The following is an 18,177-nucleotide window of genomic DNA, read 5'->3' as shown; positions in this document are numbered from 1 at the left end:
AGACCCTCAGCCCTAGATAGACCTTCCCAACAGGCAGCAGATCTGACAAACATCTCAGCAACTCATCAGACAAGTCCTGTCTGAGTTCTATGCTGCATCCAGATTCACCAGGACACAGGCATATTCCCAGAACCTGAACATCCAAAGGGTGTTCAGAGGTGTACATAAAAACCTCATGGAGGAGTTTGGCTCTTATAACACCCTGCAAGCAGCTATTTCCTCCCAGGACCCTACATTTGACAGAGTCCTGGTAAAGTCCTTGACCCAGCAGCTGGTACAGGGATACAAGGAGGCGTCAAGACCAGCTTCTGCTGCAACAAACCCATCAGACCAGGCTGAGACAGAGAGGGGGGCTGAGCAGAAAGCAAGAAGGAGCTTCCTTTGCTTTTCAATGACCAAACTCAGGATCAACTTCAAGGTATAGCAGGGAGTTAGCATTTGTTTTTGGTTCCAGTTAGGTGCTGATGTTATTGATGTGGCTACGATAAGACAAATACATGAAATAAATATGTTTTATTCACCACTAAATTGTTGCCTTGGATTCAGAAGTGTTCCATTTATTTATTTATTTATTCTCTGTACCATTTTCTTTACCTTTCTTCTGTTAGCGTTCCAAGAGAGGAAACAAAAATGACTGCCATTCAGTCCAGGACCAGACTGAGATTCCCTCTACTGATGGACATTGCATAGGTAAGGATGTTTTAGAGCTGTGCTATAGCTTGTAGTTTTGTTTAGGTGTGTGTTAGAAACATAGGTATGCCTACCAAACTCATAGCACTGTTATTTTTCAATGTTACTACACTGCATCTCTCTCTCTCTCTTACCCCATCCATTTCTCTTGTGTTTCTAGCTCCAGTTGGATAGGTTTCTCCCTCCATATCTCAGCCTGTCAAAAAACGATCCTTGATTGTCAGGGTCTTTTCAGCACTGATGAAGCCATTCAGGCGCTTCACGAAGAAGAACCTGTAACCTGTTACGCTGCATGAAGAACTACTTTTGTAACAGCAAGACTTTTGACAAGAGGAATTTCTGCATGTCTACCCTTTCAAAGTCTATTTGATGAAATAAATGCCAATGATTTTACAAGAATTTCAAGTGTTTTGGAAGATTGATAATACTGAAGCAGATTTTCTCAGAGAAATGCACTAGTTCCCCCTTGGTTACACATTTATTGTTCAGCTTTTGAGTTGGCAGGACATAGGGCGTCAGGTAGCCTTGTGGTTAGAGCATTGGGCCAGTAACCGAAAGGTTGCTAGCGTCAGATCCTTGAGCTGGCCATGTAAAAATATGTTGTTATGCTCCTGAACAAGGTAGTTAACCCACTGTTCCTAAGCTGTCATTGTAAATAAGAATTTGTTCTAAACTGACTTGTCTAGGAAAATAAATAAAATAACCACAGCTTGACTCTAATACAATAGTTGCTGCATAGACTGTCAGATAACCAGATGTTCTCTATTAATTTAGTTAGATTGGTAAGAGCTTATTAGCAGCAAGGGGGAAACACATAGAGGAGAATTAGCTATCTGCAGCTAGATCAACCCTCTGAGATGCTTTCTATATTTTTTTAATATATTTTTTTATTTCACCTTTATTTAACCAGGTAGGCAAGTTGAGAACAAGTTCTCATTTACAATTGCGACTTGGCCAAGATAAAGCAAAGCAGTTCGACACATACAACGACACAGGGTTACACATGGAGTAAAACAAACAGTAATACAGTATAAACAAGTCTATATACGATGTGAGCAAATGAGGTGAGAGAAGGGATGTAAAGGCAAAAAAAGGCCATGGTGGAAAAGTAAATACATTATAGCAAGTAAAACACTGGAATGGTAGATTTGCAGTGGAAGAATGTGCAAAGTAGAAGTAAAAAATGATGGGGTGCCAAGGAGCTAAATAAATAAATAAAATAATTACAGTAGGGAAAGAGGTAGTTGATTGGGCTAAATTATAGGTGGGCTATGTACAGGTGCAGTAATCTGTGAGCTGCTCTGACAGTTGGTGCTGAAAGCTAGTGAGGGAGATAAGTGTTTCCAGTTTCAGAGATTTTTGTAGTTCGTCCCAGTCATTGGAAGCAGAGAACTGGAAGGAGAGGCGGCCAAAGAAATAATTGGTTTTGGGGGTGACCAGAGAGATATACCTGCTGGAGCGCGTGCTACAGGTGGGTGATGCTATGGTGACCAGCGAGCTGAGATAAGGGGGGACTTTACCTAGCAGGGTCTTGTAGATGACATGGAGCCAGTGGGTTTGGCGACGAGTATGAAGCGAGGGCCAGCCAACGAGAGCGTACAGGTCGCAATGGTGGGTAGTATATGGGGCTTTGGTGACAAAACGGATTGCACTGTGATAGACTGCATCCAATTTGTTGAGTAGGGTATTGGAGGCTATTTTGTAAATGACATCGCCAAAGTCGAGGATTGGTAGGGTGGTCAGTTTTACAAGGGTATGTTTGGCAGCATGAGTGAAGGATGCTTTGTTGCGAAATAGGAAGCCACTTCTAGATTTAACTTTGGATTGGAGATGTTTGATGTGGGTCTGGAAGGAGAGTTTACAGTCAAACCAGACACCTAGGTATTTGTAGTTGTCCACGTATTCTAAGTCAGAGCCGTCCAGAGTAGTGATGTTGGACAGGCGGGCAGGTGCAGGCAGCGATCGGTTGAAGAGCATGCATTTAGTTTTACTTGTATTTAAGAGCAATTGGAGGCCACGGAAGGAGAGTTGTATGGCATTGAAGCTTGCCTGGAGGGTTGTTAACACAGTGTCCAAAGAAGGGCCAGAAGTATACAGAATGGTGTTGTCTGCGTAGAGGTGGATCAGAGACTCACCAGCAGCAAGAGCGACATCATTGATGTATACAGAGAAGAGAGTCGGTCCAAGAATTGAACCCTGTGGCACCCCCATAGAGACTGCCAGAGGTCCGGACAGCAGACCCTCCGATTTGACACACTGAACTCTATCAGAGAAGTAGTTGGTGAACCAGGCGAGGCAATCATTTGAGAAACCAAGGCTGTCGAGTCTGACGATGAGGATGTGGTGATTGACAGAGTCGAAAGCCTTGGCCAGATCAATGAATATGGCTGCACAGTAATGTTTCTTATCGATGGCGGTTAAGATATCGTTTAGGACCTTGAGCGTGGCTGAGGTGCACCCATGACCAGCTCTGAAACCAGATTGCATAGCAGAGAAGGTATGGTGAGATTCGAAATGGTCAGTAATCTGTTTGTTGACTTGGCTTTCGAAGACCTCAGAGTAGGATAGGGTAGGATAGATATAGGTCTGTAGTAGTTTGGGTCAAGAGTGTCCCCCCCCTTTGAAGAGGGGGATGACCGCAGCTGCTTTCCAATCTTTGGGAATCTCAGACGACACGAAAGAGAGGTTAAACAGGCTAGTAATAGGGGTGGCAACAATTTCGGCAGATATTATTAGATATTAGATAGATTTTAGAAAGAAAGGGTCCAGATTGTCTAGCCCGGCTGATTTGTAGGGGTCCAGATTTTGCAGCTCTTTCAGAACATCAGCTGACTGGATTTGGGAGAAGGAGAAATGGGGAAGGCTTGGGCGAGTTGCTGTGGGGGGTGCAGTGCTGTTGACCGGGGTAGGAGTAGCCAGGTGGAAAGCATGGCCAGCCGTAGAAAAATGCTTATTGAAATTCTCAATTATAGTGTATTTATCAGTGGTGACAGTGTTTCCAATCTTCAGTGTAGTGGCCAGCTGGCAGGAGGTGTTCTTGTTCTCCATGGACTTTACAGTGTCCCAAAACTTTTTTGAGTTGGTGTTGCAGGAAGCAAATTTCTGCTTGAAAAAGCTAGCCTTGGCCTCCCGGGTGGCGCAGCGGTTAAGGGCGCTGTACTGCAGCGCCAGCTGTGCCATCAGAGTCCCTGGGTTCGCGCCCAGGCTCTGTCGTAACCGGCCGCGACCGGGAGGTCCGTGGGGCTACGCACAATTGGCCTAGCGTCGTCCGGGTTAGGGAGGGCTTGGTCGGTAGGGATGTCCTTGTCTCATCGTGCACCAGCGACTCCTGTGGCGGGCCGGGCGCAGTGTGCGCTAACCAAAGTTGCCAGGTTCACGGTGTTTCCTCCGACACATTGGTGCGGCTGGCTTCCGGGTTGGATGCGCGCTGTGATAAGAAGCAGTGCGGCTTGGTTGGGTTGTGTATCGGAGGACGCATGACTTTCAACCTTCGTCTCTCCCAAGCCCGTATGGGAGTTGTAGCGATGAGACAAGATAGTAGCTACCACAACAATTGGATACCACGAAATTGGGGAGAAAAATGGGTAAAAATTCAAACAAATAAAAAAAAGCTAGCCTGCCTGTGTTAATGGTTTCTAGCTTCCCTGAACAGCTGCATATCACGGGGGCTGTTCGATGCTAATGCAGAACGCCATAGGATGTTTTTGTGTTGGTTAAGGGCAGTCAGGTCTGGGGAGAACCAAGGGCTATATCTGTTCCTGGTTCTAAATGTCTTGAATGGGGCATGCTTATTTAAGGAAGGCATTTAAAAAAAATAACCAGGCATCCTCTACTGACGGGATGAGATCAATATCCTTCCAGGATACCCCGGCCAGGTCGATTAGAAAGGCCTGCTCGCTGAAGTGTTTCAGCGAGCGTTTGACAGTGATGACTGGAGGTCGTTTGACCGCTGACCCATTACGGATGCAGGCAATGAGGCAGTGATCGCTGAGATCTTGGTTGAAGACAGCAGAGGTGTATTTAGAGGGCAAGTTGGTTAGGATGATATCTATGAGGGTGCCCGTGTTTAAGGCTTTGGGGAGGTACCTGGTAGGTTCATTGATAATTTGTGTGAGATTGAGGGCATCAAGCTTAGATTGTCGGATGGCTGGGGTGTTAAGCATGTTCCAGTTTAGGTCGCCTAGCAGCACGAGCTCTGAAGATAGATGGGGGGCAATCAGTTCACATATGGTGTCCAGAGCACAGCTGGAGGCAGAGGGTGGTCTATAGCAGGCGGCAACAGTGAGAGACTTGTTTTTAGAGAGGTGGATTTTTAAAAGTAGAAGTTCAAATTGTTTGGGTACAGACCTGGATAGTAGGACAGAACTCTGCAGGCTATCTTTGCAGTAGATTGCAACACCGCCCACTTTTGCAGTTCTATCTTGTCTGAAAATGTTGTAGTTTGGGATGAAAATTTCAGAATTTTTGGTGGTCTTCCTATGCCAGGATTCAGACACAGCTAGAACATCCGGGTTGGCAGAGTGTGCTAAAGCAGTGAATAAAACAAACTTAGGGAGGAGGCTTCTAATGTTAACATGCATGAAACCAAGGCTATTACGGTTACAGAAGTCATCAAAAGAGAGCGCCTGGGGAATAGGAGTGGAGCTAGGCACCGCAGGGCCTGGATTCACCTCTACATCGCCAGAGGAACAGAGGAGGAGTAGGATAAGGGTATGGCTAAAAGCAATAAGAATTGGTCGTCTAGAACGTCTGGAACAGAGAGTAAAAGGAGGTTTCTGGGGGCGATAAAATAGCTTCAAGGTATAATGTACAGACAAAGGTATGGTAGGATGTGAATACAGTGGAGGTAAACCTAGGTATTGAGTGATGATGAGAGAGATATTGTCTCTAGAAACATCATTGAAACCAGGAGATGTCATCGCATGTGTGGGTGTTGGAACTAATAGGTTGGATAAGGTATAGTGAGCAGGACTAGAGGCTCTACAGTGAAATAAGCCAATAAACACTAACCAGAACAGCAATGGACAAGGCATATTGACATTAAGGAGAGGCATGCTTAGTCGAGTGATCAAAAGGGTCCAGAAAGTAGTGAGGTTGGTTGGGGTCACGGCGATTCAGACAGCTAGCCGGGCCATCGGTAGCAAGCTAGCATAGGATGGTCTGTTTTTAGCCACCTCGTGCGTTTCCGTCAGTAGGATTAGTGGGGTTCAGTGTGGTAGCGGGGATCAATCCAATTCGCAAAAAAAAAATAGATATAGTTATAGAAGCCCAAGAAGAAAAAAAAAACATTAGACATTTTTTTTGTCCGATAGGTCTATTCAGATAGCAGCCGATAAGACAGCTAACGATTAGCGGACCGCAGATGGAAGTTCAGGTAACGTCGCGACGGAGGAGCCAGCCGGATAACTCCCTCGGGTAAATAACGTCAGTACTCCAGTTGTGAAGGCCCGGTGGGGCTCCACGTTGGCAGTAAAACGGGTCCGGATAGGTGATTGTAGCCCAGGAGTGACTGATGGAACTCTTCAGCTGGCTAGCTCCGGAATAATTGATGTTTGCTCCGGAATCGACGTAAGCCAATAGTCACATGGATAGCAGCTAGCTAGCTGCGAGATCCAGGTATAAATGTCCAGAGTTAGCGGTTGAAATCCGGGGACATGGAGAGAAAAATAGGTCCGGTATGTTCCGGTCCGAGCCGCGCCGTACAAAACTGCCGATAGATTTTCGAGCTAAAGGATAACTGATGACCACAAACCGTGGTTAGCTGAATACTAACGATTAGCCAGTAAAGAAGCTAACTATCTTCTGGTTAGCTTCAGGCTAGCTTCTGGCTAGCTTCTGGCAGGCTTCTGGTTAGCTTCTATGGATTACAGATTTGAGGTAAATAATACTTTATTTTTTTAAAAATATAAATTGGTGAGGCGGGTTGCAGGAGAGTGTTTTGAAGATGAGTTTATGGAGAAAAAAATATATATATAACAAGGAAGAAAGTTGTAAATATATATGTATATACACGGGATACGACAAGACGAGGACAAAAGGCGTCTGACTGCTATGTCATCTTGGAGCATTTTGTTGAAAATATAAGGTCCAACAGTTGACAGTGTATGTCAGAGCAAAAAACCAAGCCATGAGGTCAAAGGAATTGTCCGTAGAGCTCAGAGACATGATTGTGTCAAGGCACAGATCTGGTGAAGGGTACCAAAACATTTCTGCAATATTGAAGGTCCCCAAGGACACAGTGGCCTCCATCATTCTTAAACGGAAGAAGTTTGGAACCACCAAGACTCTTCCTAGAGCTGGCCACCAGGCTAAACTGAGCAATCGGGGGAGAAGGGCTTTGGTCAATTCAAAATAGCTCTACTCTGAGAACTACTTTTAATCACAGAGTGGAAAACATAGAACCATACTGTGTTGATCACAATTATGGGTGTATTCTGGAATAAGACAAACCTATACATAAAGTTGGAGTCTGAGTGTGTGTACACACAGCCACCTCTTTAACCACTCTTCAAAATATTTGGCAGCCTTTGAGATGGAGAGGCAGGAGAATGAGTGACAGAACAAGAGTATAATAAAAGCATGACTTCTCTCCCACTCCTGCTCACAGCAGCAGTGCAGTGGAGTATCTTCAACAGCCATAGGCCCAGGGATTTCACATCACATTCCATGATGCAATGCAGAATACGGCTTCACACAGAACAATCACCAAACCCATAAGATAACACTTCGCACAGCCAACCATCATGTATCACATGAAGAGAAATGTGTGTTCTCCGGACGAGATGCCTTGTCACGGACCTGCTGTTTCGATCTTCGCTCTCTCTCTCCCTCTCCCCCACCTCTCCCTCTCTCTCTCTCTCTCTCTCTCTCTCTCTTGCAATGCATGCTGGGAGTTTTTTGGAGTTTGAGTGTTTGGTGTGGAGGGCTCTATCCTAACTAACTTTCTTTGATTATTTTCTTTACATGTTATTTTCTATGGTGGAGGGTTAATGCAATATTGTTTTAGGGGTATCCACAGTTTTTTCAAAGTTAGGGTGGAAGAGGACAGAGTAACTTTCCTGGGGTTTGGAAGGTGTGGTGTTTTTATTCTTTGTCCCCAACTCTCTAGGCGACCAGTTTTGATAGCCTTTAGCCGCACCCTCATACTACTCCTCCTTTGTTCCACGGGTGATGTGGAGGTAAACCCAGGCCCTGCATGTCCCCAGGCACCCTCATTTGTTGACTTCTGTGATTGCATTGGTTTCATGCATGTCAACATCAGAAGCCTCCTCCCTAAGTTTGTTTTACCCACTGCTTTAGCACACTCTGCCAACCCTGATGTCCTTGCCGTGTCTGAATCCTGGCTTAGGAAGGCCACCAAAAATTCTGAGATTTCCATACCCAACTATAACATTTTCCGTCAAGATAGAACTGCCAAAGGGGGAGGAGTTAGTCTGCAAAGTAATGTCATACTTTCCAGGTCCATACCCAAACAGTTCGAACTACTAATTTAAAAAATTACTCTCTCCAGATATAAGTCTCTCACTGTTGACGCCTGCTACCGACCCCCCTCAGCTCCCAGCTGTGCCCTGGACACCATTTGTGAATTGATCGCCCCCACATCTAGCTTCAGAGTTTGTTCTGTTAGGTGACCTAAACTGGGATATGCTTAACACCCCGGCAGTCCTACAATCTAAGCTAGATGCCCTCAATCTCACACAAATAATCAAGGAACCCACCAGGTACATCCCTGCATCTGTAAACAAGGGCACCCTCATAGATGTTATCCTGACCAACTGGCCCTCCAAATACACCTCCGCTGTCTTCAATCAGGATCTCAGCGATCACTGCCTCATTGCCTGTATCCGCTACGGGTCCACAGTCAAACGACCACCCCTCATCACTGTCAAACGCTCCCTAAAACACTTCTGCGAGCAGGCCTTTCTAATCAACCTGGCCCGGGTATCCTGGAAGGATATTGACCTCATCCCGTCAGTTGAGGATGCCTGGTCATTCTTTAAAAGTAACTTCCTCACCATCTTAGATAAGCATGCTCCGTTCAAAAAATGCAGAACTAAGAACAGATATAGCCCTTGGTTTACTCCAGACCTGACTGCCCTCGACCAGAACAAAAACATCCTGTGGCGGACTGCAATAGCATCGAATAGTCCCCGCGATATGTTCAGGGAAGTCAGGAACCAATACACGCAGTCAGTCAGGAAAGCAAAGGCTAGCTTTTTCAAGCAGAAATTAGCATCCTGCTCTAACTCCAAAAAGTTCCGGGACACTGTAAAGTCCATGGAGAACAAGAGCACCTCCTCCACAATGCCCACTGCAATGAGGCTAGGTACCACGGTCACCACCGATAAATCCATGATAATTGAAAACTTCAACAAGCATTTCTCAACGGCTAGCCATGCCTTCCTCCTGGCTACTCCAACCTCCTGGCTACTCCAACCCCCCCCCCCCCCCCCCCCCGCAGCTACTCGCCCAAGCCTTCCCAGCTTCTGTCACAACGTCTGCGGAAGTCGAAGCCTCTCCTTGTTCGGGCGGTGCTCGGCGGTCGACGTCACCGGTCTTCTAGCCATCATTGATCCATTTTTCATTTTACATTGGTTTTATCTTGTCTTACTATACACCTGGTTTCAATCCCATTCATTACCTGTTGTGTATTTAACCGTCTGTTTTCCCTCATGTCTTTGTCAGAGATTGTTTTATGTTCAGTATTCGTGTTTTGTATTTGGTGCGCGACGGGTCCTCGTACCCACTTTGTTTCATTGTATTTCATGGTTTTGGAGTTGTTTTAAGTTTTAATTATCCTGCGCCTGACTTCCCTGCCACCTATAAACACGACTGTGATAGAATCTCCGACCAAAATGAAGTCAGCAGGAGAAGGTACCCCAGCCGTGGAGGTGGAGGAGCGCGTCATGGAACATATGGCGATGATTTCCAAACTGAGCGCAGCCATGGATCGCGTTGTCCAGAATATGGACCGCTGGGAGACACAGGGAGTTTTTCCAGCGCCTCTACCAGGACAACCGGGGTCTACCCTGAACACCCCTTTCCCACCTGAACCTAGCAGGATCCATCTATCCATACCACAAGGATATGACGGAGATGCTGCCGGATGCCAGGGTTTCCTCCTAAAACTAAGCATGTACCTGGCCACGGTCCACCCAGCTCCATCGGACCGTGAGAAGAGTTTCGCCCTCGTTTCGTGCCTCACCGGGAAAGCCCTGGAGTGGGCCAGCGCTGTGTGTGGAGGGGGAGATGCGAAGTTGTACGATTTTGAGGAGTTCACCCGCTGTTTCCGGACAGTATTCGACCACCTACCCGAGGGCAGAGCGGCGGGTGAGCGCCTCTACCATCTGAGGCAGGAGATGAGGAGCGCACAGAAGTTTGAGCTGGAGTCTAGGACCCTGGCTGCCGGCGCTGGATGGAGCAACAGGGCCCTGATCGACAATTACCGCTGTAGTCTATGTGAGGACGTCCGTCGGGAGCTGGTCTGCAGAGACACCACCCGCACCTTCGACCAGCTGGTGGACCTGTCCATCCGGCTGGACAACCTGCTGGCTACTCGCGGACGTCCAGATCGGGGTCTGGTTGTTCCATCCTCCCGCACACCCTCTCCGATACCCATGGAGCTGGGAGGTGCGGTGCACAGGGAGACCGGAGGGGGTTCCCTCTCGTGCACCATATGTGGCCGCAGAGGTCACACTGCTGGTCGGTGCCGGGTTGGTTCCTCTGGGAATCGAGGTAGCAGACAGGGCACTCTGGCGTCACCCCAGGTGAGTAGGCACCATTCTCATCCAGAGCCCTCTGTTGCACATATGTTTGTCTCTGTTACTTTTCCTGAATTTTCCCTGTGTTCCCAGCATAAGGTGCTAGTAGATTCAGGCGCGGCTGGGAATTTCAGTAATAAAGGATTAGCTCATAGTTTAGGGATCCCCATTGTTCCTGTGCATATGCCTTTCCCCGTTCATGCCTTAGATAGTCAACCATTAGGGTCAGGGTTTATCAGGGAGGCAACCGCTCCTTTGAGTATGGTAACGCAGGGGGGTCACAGGGAAAAGATTAGTCTTTTTCTTATTGATTCTCCTGCGTATTCTGTGGTGCTGGGCCTACCCTGGTTAGCTTGTCATAACCCCACTGTTTCTTGGCCACAGAGGGCTCTCACGGGGTGGTCGCGAGAGTACTCATGTAGGTGTTTAGGGGTTTCCGTTGGTGCTACTACGGTGGAAAGTCCAGACCAGGTCTCCACCGTGCGCATTCCCCCAGAATATGCCGATTTGGCTCTCGTCTTCTGTAAAAAGAAGGCGACTCAATTACCACCCCATCGACGGGGGGATTGTGCAATAGAACTCCTAGTAGACGCTGCACTTCCCAGGAGTCACGTGTATCCCCTGTCGCAAGCGGAGACGGTGGATATGGAGACATATGTCTCCGAATCCCTGCGTCAGGGGTACATTCAGCCCTCCATTTCACCTGTCTCCTCGAGTTTCTTTTTTGTGAAGAAGAAGGATGGAGGTTTGTGCCTGTGCATTGATTATCGAGGTCTCAATAAAATCACGGTGAGGTATAGTTACCGGCTACCTCTTATTGCTATGGCGATTGAGTCAATGCACAGGGCTCGCTTCTTCAATAAACTGGATCTCAGGAGTGCGTACAATCTGGTGCGTATTCGGAAGGGAGAAGAGCATAAGACGCATTTAATACCACCTCAGGTTATTATGAGTACCTCGTCATGCCGTATGGGTTGCAGCCGTGCGTAATTAGCCGACTCCCACCACGGTAAAAGAGGTGCAGTGATTTTTAGAGTTTGCCAACTACTAGAGGTTTATCCTTTATACTGGAGGTTTATCCCGGGCGCCTAACAATGAACATGCACCTGTAGAATGGTCGTTAAGACACTAACAGCTTACAGATGGTAGGCAATTCAGGTCACAGTTATGAAAACTTAGGAACTAAAGAGGCCTTTCTACTCACTATGAAAATCATCAAAATAAAGATGCCCAGGGTCCCTGCTCATCTGCGTGAACATGCCTTATGCATGCTGCAAGGAGGCATGAGGACTGAAGATGTGGCCAGGGCAATAAATTGCAATGTTCGTAGTGTGAGACGCCGAAGACAGCGCTACAGGGAGACAGGACGGACAGCTGATGGTCCTCACAGTGGCAGACCACGTGTAACACCTGCACAGACCACGTGTAACAACACCCGCATCGGTACATGCGAACATCACACCTGCGGGACAGGTACAGGATGGCAACAACAACTGCCCGAGTTACACCAGGAAAGCACAATCCCTCCATCAGTGCTCAGTCTGAATAGACTGAATAATAGGCTGACAGAGCCTGGACTGGGGGCTTGTAGGCCTGTTGTAAGGCAGGTCCTCACCAGACATCACCGGCAACAACGTCACCTATGGGCACAAACTCACCATCGCTGGACCAGACAGGACTGGCAAAAAGTGTTCTTCACTGACGAATCGCGGTTTTGTCTCACCAGGGGTGATGGTCGGATTTGCGTTTATCGTCGAAAGAATGAGCGTTACAGAGGCCTGTACTCTGCAGCGGCATCGATTTGGAGTTGGAAGGTCTGTCATGGGCTGGGGCGGTGTGTCACAGCATCATCGGACTGAGCTTCTTGTCATTGCAGGCAATCTCAATGCTGTGCGTTACAGAGAAGACATCCTCCTCCCTCATGTGGTACCCTTCCTGCAGGCTCATCCTGACATGACCCTGCAGCATGACAATGCCACCACGCACAGAACGAGCAGTATGGCTGATTTCCTCTAAGACAGGAATATTAGTGTTTTGCCATGGCCAGCAAAGAGCCCGGATCTCAATCCCATTGAGCATGTCTAGGACCTGTTGGATCGGATGGAGAGGACAGGGCCATTCCCCCCTAGAAATGTCTGGGATCGTGCAGGTGCCTTGGTGGAAGAGTGGGGTAACATCTCACAGGAATAACTGGCAAGTCTGGTGCAGTCCATGAGGAGGAGATGCACTGCAGTACTTAATGCTGCTGGTGGCCACACCAGATACTGACTGTTACTTTTGATTTTGCCCTTCCCCTTTCGTTCAGGGACACATTATTCAATTTCTGTTCGTCACATATCAGTTTGTCTCAGTTTTTGAATCTTATGTTCGTACAAATATTTACACGTGTTACGTTTGCTGAAAATAATTGCAGTTGACAGTGAGAGGACATACACACACACACACACACACAAAGCCTACCATCAGTAACACACTACGCCGCCAGGGACTCAAATCCTGCAGTGCCAGACGTGTCCCCCTGCTTAAGCCAGTACATGTCCAGGCCCGTCTGAAGTTTGCTAGAGAGCATTTGGATGATCCAGAAGAAGATTGGGAGAATGTCATATGGTCAGATGAAACCAAAATATAACTTTTTGGTAAAAACTCAATTCGTTGTGTTTGGAAGACAAAGAATGCTGAGTTGCATCCAAAGAACACCATACCTACTGTGAAGCATGGGGGTGGAAACATCATGCTTTAGGGCTGTTTTTCTGCAAAGGGACCAGGACGACTGCTCCGTGTAAAGGAAAGAATGAATGGGGCCATGTATCGTGAGATTTTGAGTGAAAACCTCCTTCCATCAGCAAGGGCATTGAAGATGAAACGTGGCTGGGTCTTTCAGTATGACAGTGATCCCAAACACACCGCCCGGGCAAAGAAGGAGTGGCTTCGTAAGAAGCATTTCAAGGTCCTGGAGTGGCCTAGCCAGTCTCCAGATCTCAACCCCATAGAAAATCTTTGGAGGGAGTTGAAAGTCCGTGTTGCCCAGCAACAGCCCCAACAGCCCCAAAACATCACTGCTCCGGAGGAGCTGCTCCGGATGGGCCAAAATACCAGCAACAGTGTGTGAAAACCTTGTGAAGACTTACAGAAAACGTTTGACCTCTGTCATTGCCAACAAAGGGTATATAACAAAGTATTGAGATAAACTTTTGTTATTGACCAAATACTTATTTTCCACCATCATTTCAAATAAATTCATAAAAAAACCTACAATGTGATTTTCTGGATTTTTTTTCTCATTTTGTCTGTCATAGTTGAAGTGTACCTATGATGAAAATTACAGGCCTCTCATCTTTTTAAGTGGGAGAACTTGCACAATTGGTGGCTGACTAAATAGTTTTTTGACCCACATACATACATACATACATACATACATACATGTATGTGGGGCGGCAGGTAGCCTCGTGGTTAGAGCATTGGGCCAGTAACCGAGAGGTTGCCAGATCAAATCCCCGAGCTGACACGGTAAAAATCTGTCGTTCTGCCCTTGAACAAGGCAATTAACCCACTGTTCCTAAGGCCGTCGTTGTAAATAAGAATTTGTTCTTAACTGACTTGCCTATAGTTAAAATTTAAAAAAACAATCATACACTCTTAACAATACTGCTACAGAAGTGACACCCAGGGACGGTGCCAACAGATTACAACCACGAGTGATCAACAGATTACAACCACGAGTGATCAACTTACACTTTATAACATGTTGTCTTCTGTCTGATTCCTGTCTCGTAACAGATCCAGCCCCTAACGGTTGCCCTGACCCAGACTACATCCCCAGGTCCAGATGATTCCAGCAGGCACAGCCCAGGTGGTTCAGCAGAAGCTCCTCCAGCAGCAGGTGGTGACTGCAGCTGCCTCGCTTCAGATACAGACCCCCCCTCCTCACAGCCCGGCCCAACAGGCCCCAGTTTCCGCTGCAGCAGAGTCCCCAGTACAGCAGCATCCAGCCAAGGGCCAGGCTCGCGGAGGGGCCATGAGGGGCAAGACCCAGTCCAAGCCCAGCGGGGGCAGCAGCTAGGTGCCCACAGGACTAGTTAGAGCTCCCCTTTCAGCTAGGCTAAGCAGGACATCTCATCAGTGTAAATGCATTCAGTGACTGAGGAGCAGCATTATGAAGAGATCCAGCGTTATGAAGGAGTGGTGGAGTCCAGTTTGAGGTGGCTGTGTTGAATCTAACCTGGTTTAAGGAACTGCTCCATGTAAAGGAATGACCTCTATCTTCAACACAGTACTGTAACTGTCGGCTGTTTCCTTCTCAACTGTTTCAGAAGGTCTCCCCTGGAGGAAACTTGGACCAACATCCAGGGGGAGGTTTAAGATCAGAAAAGCAGAAAAACAATATTCATGCCTTTTTTTAAATTGATGAATATATTAATGTTACTCTATAGATATCCTGTGGCTATGGGCTGGTGCATAGCTCATTTGGGGAATTTCCATTTGAATAATGTTTTGTGCATTCATACATTGTCCCTGTCCGCCTTGATTATATTATTCTCATGCTTACCGTTTATGATGTCTGTAATTTCATAGTTGGTAGATATAGAAAACACCCTTCTTGTTAAAAAAAACCTATGTAGTGATAATCATATCTTTACGTTGTAAGTTTGAGCTATGTAGTCTGAAGAAAGCTTGTGATTGTGTCTCTGGCACCCGGATAAGCACGCATCCTACGTTATCTCCCAAGGCAGGCAGTATTACCACTGCACTGGATAACCTAGCTATCTATAGTGGCAACCAGCTAATGTTTTCATTACATAAAGTGCATTCGGAAAGTATTCAGACCCCTTGACCTTTTCCACATTGTTATGTTACAGCCTTATTCTAAAATTGATTCAATCGTTCCCCCCCCTCTACAGATAATAACCCATAATAAGAAATTAAAAACAGTTTTATTTTTTTAATCAAAAACCTATGTACTAAAAATAAAATACTGATCACATTTACAAATATTCAGACCCTTTACTCAGTACTTTGTTGAAGCACCTTTGGTAGCGATTACAGCCTCGAGTCTTCTTGGGTATGACGCTACAAGCTTGGTACACCTGTATTTGGGGAGTTTCTCCCATTTTCTCTGCAGATCCTCTCATGTTCTGTCGGATTGGATGGGGAGAGTCGCTGCAGTTTTTTCAGGTCTCTCCAGAGATGTTCGATTGGGTTCAGGTCCGGGCTCTGGCTGGGCCATTCATGGACATTCAGAGACTTGTCCCAAATCCACTCCTGCATTGTCTTGGCTGTGTGCTTAGGGTCGTTGTCCTGTTGGAAGATGAACCTCTGGAGCAGGTTTTCATCAAGGATCTCTGTACTTTGCTCCGTTCATCTTTCCCAGGATCCTGATTCAGGCCAAAGAGTTCAATCTCGGTATCATCAGATCAGAGAATATTGTTTCTCATACCCTTCCCCCAGGTCTGTGTTTCTTTCCAAATCATGTCCAATCAATTGAATTTACCACAGGACTCCAAACAAGTTGTAGAAACATCTCAAGGATGATCAATGGAAACAGGATGCACCTGAGATCAATTTCGAGTCTTATAGCAAATGGTCTCAATAATTATTTAAACAAGGTAATTCTGTTTTTATTCTTTATAAATTTGCTAAAATGTTCTACACTTTTCGCTTTGTCATGAGATGTTTTGTGTAGCTTAATGAGAGGAAAAAATATTTGTATCAATTTTAGAATAAGGCTGTAACGTAACAATGTGGAAAAAGTCAAGTGGTCTGAATACTTTCCGGAAGTTTACTTTTTATAACACATTTCCTGTGATATAACCGTTGGGAAATAATGGGTACTTCTACCGTATAATAGGTTAAATCAAAAGATGGAATATGCTGCAATAGATAAAAGCCTTTCTCAGTGTTTTAGTCATGAGGGAGAAAAGAAAGCTCTCAACAGCGCTGTCTGTTTTCCCCTGCTGGCTGCTGACAGTGGCAGATATATCAGAAGAGAAAACATTTATTTGGGCAGGAGGGCAGAGATTCAGGCCTAAAGCCACTCAGAATATCCTAGATCACTGGATCAGAGGGCATGTCACACAGTGTCAGAAGAGTCAGACTGTGAAGAAGGGCTATACACACACCACTATAGTTAATGTTGCTATCACTGCTAACATTTAAAAGACCAGTATTGTAATCTGGTCTGTTAACGGGAGCACATAAGAAGACAAAGGCCAATTTAATGCAATGAATGACATTTAATAAATTGTCTGAAGTTACTTGGTCTTTAAGGACTGTTTGAAGGGCTTGAACAGGCCTTTGGAGATGGCAGAAAACATCCTGACGAGAAGTGGACGTTTGTGAGGCGTCTCCTGTTGGGAGCTGGCGGGGAGATCCTTTGGCAGTGCAGACATGGCGGCATGTGGCACTATGCTGGGCACTACAGAAGAGAGAGAGAGAGTTTACATGCACTTTAATTCAGAAATGATGTAATGTATGTTACAACTCAACATAACTGACACTGATAAATGAGAACCAACAGCTTGAGTTTTGGAGAATATAATTACTTTTACATAAGAGATGACTACTGATTGCATATATAACCTTTGTAAGGTTATTTTGAAGTGGCATTTCTTTGTACACCAATATCTCAAACAGACTGTTGTCCTGTTGTGTGAACTTACGCATGCCATCTTCAGCAGTGGTCTGTACTTGTTCTGATTCAGAGCGGTGGGAATCCTTCTTGTTCCCCTTCTTGAATAGCTAAGTATTTAAAGAGAAAAACATGTTTTAAAAAATGTCACAGCTGACCAACCTCATGATGATAACAATCACACCTACCACACCAGCACAACAACATTTATGATTGGTTTTGGAATGAACGGATGGTTTTATATTTTTACACTGAATAGCATTGTTTACTCACAACTGTTCATTTAAATACGTTTGCTGTACCTTTAAGTTGCTTGTCAGCCTGACCAGCCTTTGTAGAAAAGATAGTTTCCCGCTGCTAGCCCTCACATCCTCAGCCAGTGGAAGAGCCTTAGGCCCAGTGGTTTTGACTGATGTTCTTGAGGCTGCCCTCAATGCCTCATTACATCTGTGGAGAAGCGCTTCACTCAAAGACTTGACAAGAATCCTATCAAATGAAGAGTCCTGAGTCGACACGGCCTGTTGGAGGATTTTCTCCGAGCCAAACTCCTCCAACAGATTTTTATAGACGACTCTGTAGACTTTATGAATCCTCAAGTTCTCTGGATAGGCTTGTGTCTCAGAGCAGCCTGACCATGCACAGAAGACCTCCATAACTTTAGGGATCAGGTCTTGTGACTTGCGTCAACTGGGTAATCTTCTGCTGGGGTTTGGATTTCTGTTAGAATTCTCATTACTAACATGCTGATGAGGCCGGTGACGTCATCATCACTGCCCAAGTTATCAGAGGATGGGGTTGGAAGTGTGACATCTTTGACCATGTCTGGGCTGGTTGACATATCGTCCCTGACAATGTTTTGAGCTACACCAGAATGACTGGTGGTATCCACTTCCTCTCCATCAATGTTGGCCTTCAAGATTTGTGCTGCATTGGAGGTCTCGCTTGTTGCCATAATGGTGCCAGAAGGAGACAGCCGAGGGGAGGACTTGCCACTCAATAGATTGCCTACATCAGATATAGTGGTTTCAGATGTTTGGAGAGATTCAGTTGGAGAGGATCCTCTACTTTCTGCATCAGAATGCACAGAGTACATGACCTGGC

The 18,177-nt window shown here is 46.2% G+C and overlaps 2 protein-coding genes across 2 annotated transcripts in view; both read right to left on the bottom strand.

The window, feature by feature from the left end:
* LOC110526080 overlaps positions 1-18,177 on the bottom strand; it is a 38,395-nt gene that overhangs the window by 15,991 nt on the left and 4,227 nt on the right. The gene's annotated exons all lie outside the window — the stretch shown is intronic.
* Positions 16,668-18,164, bottom strand: LOC118964893. Its single transcript, XM_036980321.1, has 3 exons — positions 17,379-18,164; positions 17,108-17,186; positions 16,668-16,863 (listed from the first exon to the last, which is right to left on the bottom strand). The coding sequence occupies exons 1-3, from the start codon at positions 17,727-17,729 to the stop codon at positions 16,700-16,702; spliced, it is 594 nt and encodes a 197-aa protein (XP_036836216.1). The 5' UTR covers positions 17,730-18,164; the 3' UTR covers positions 16,668-16,699.

This window comes from Oncorhynchus mykiss, chromosome 6 (assembly GCF_013265735.2).
Source record: "Oncorhynchus mykiss isolate Arlee chromosome 6, USDA_OmykA_1.1, whole genome shotgun sequence".
Lineage (NCBI taxonomy): Eukaryota > Metazoa > Chordata > Actinopteri > Salmoniformes > Salmonidae > Oncorhynchus > Oncorhynchus mykiss.
Note: the sequence above shows the minus strand (reverse complement) of the source record. Positions and strands in the feature narration are given on the sequence as shown.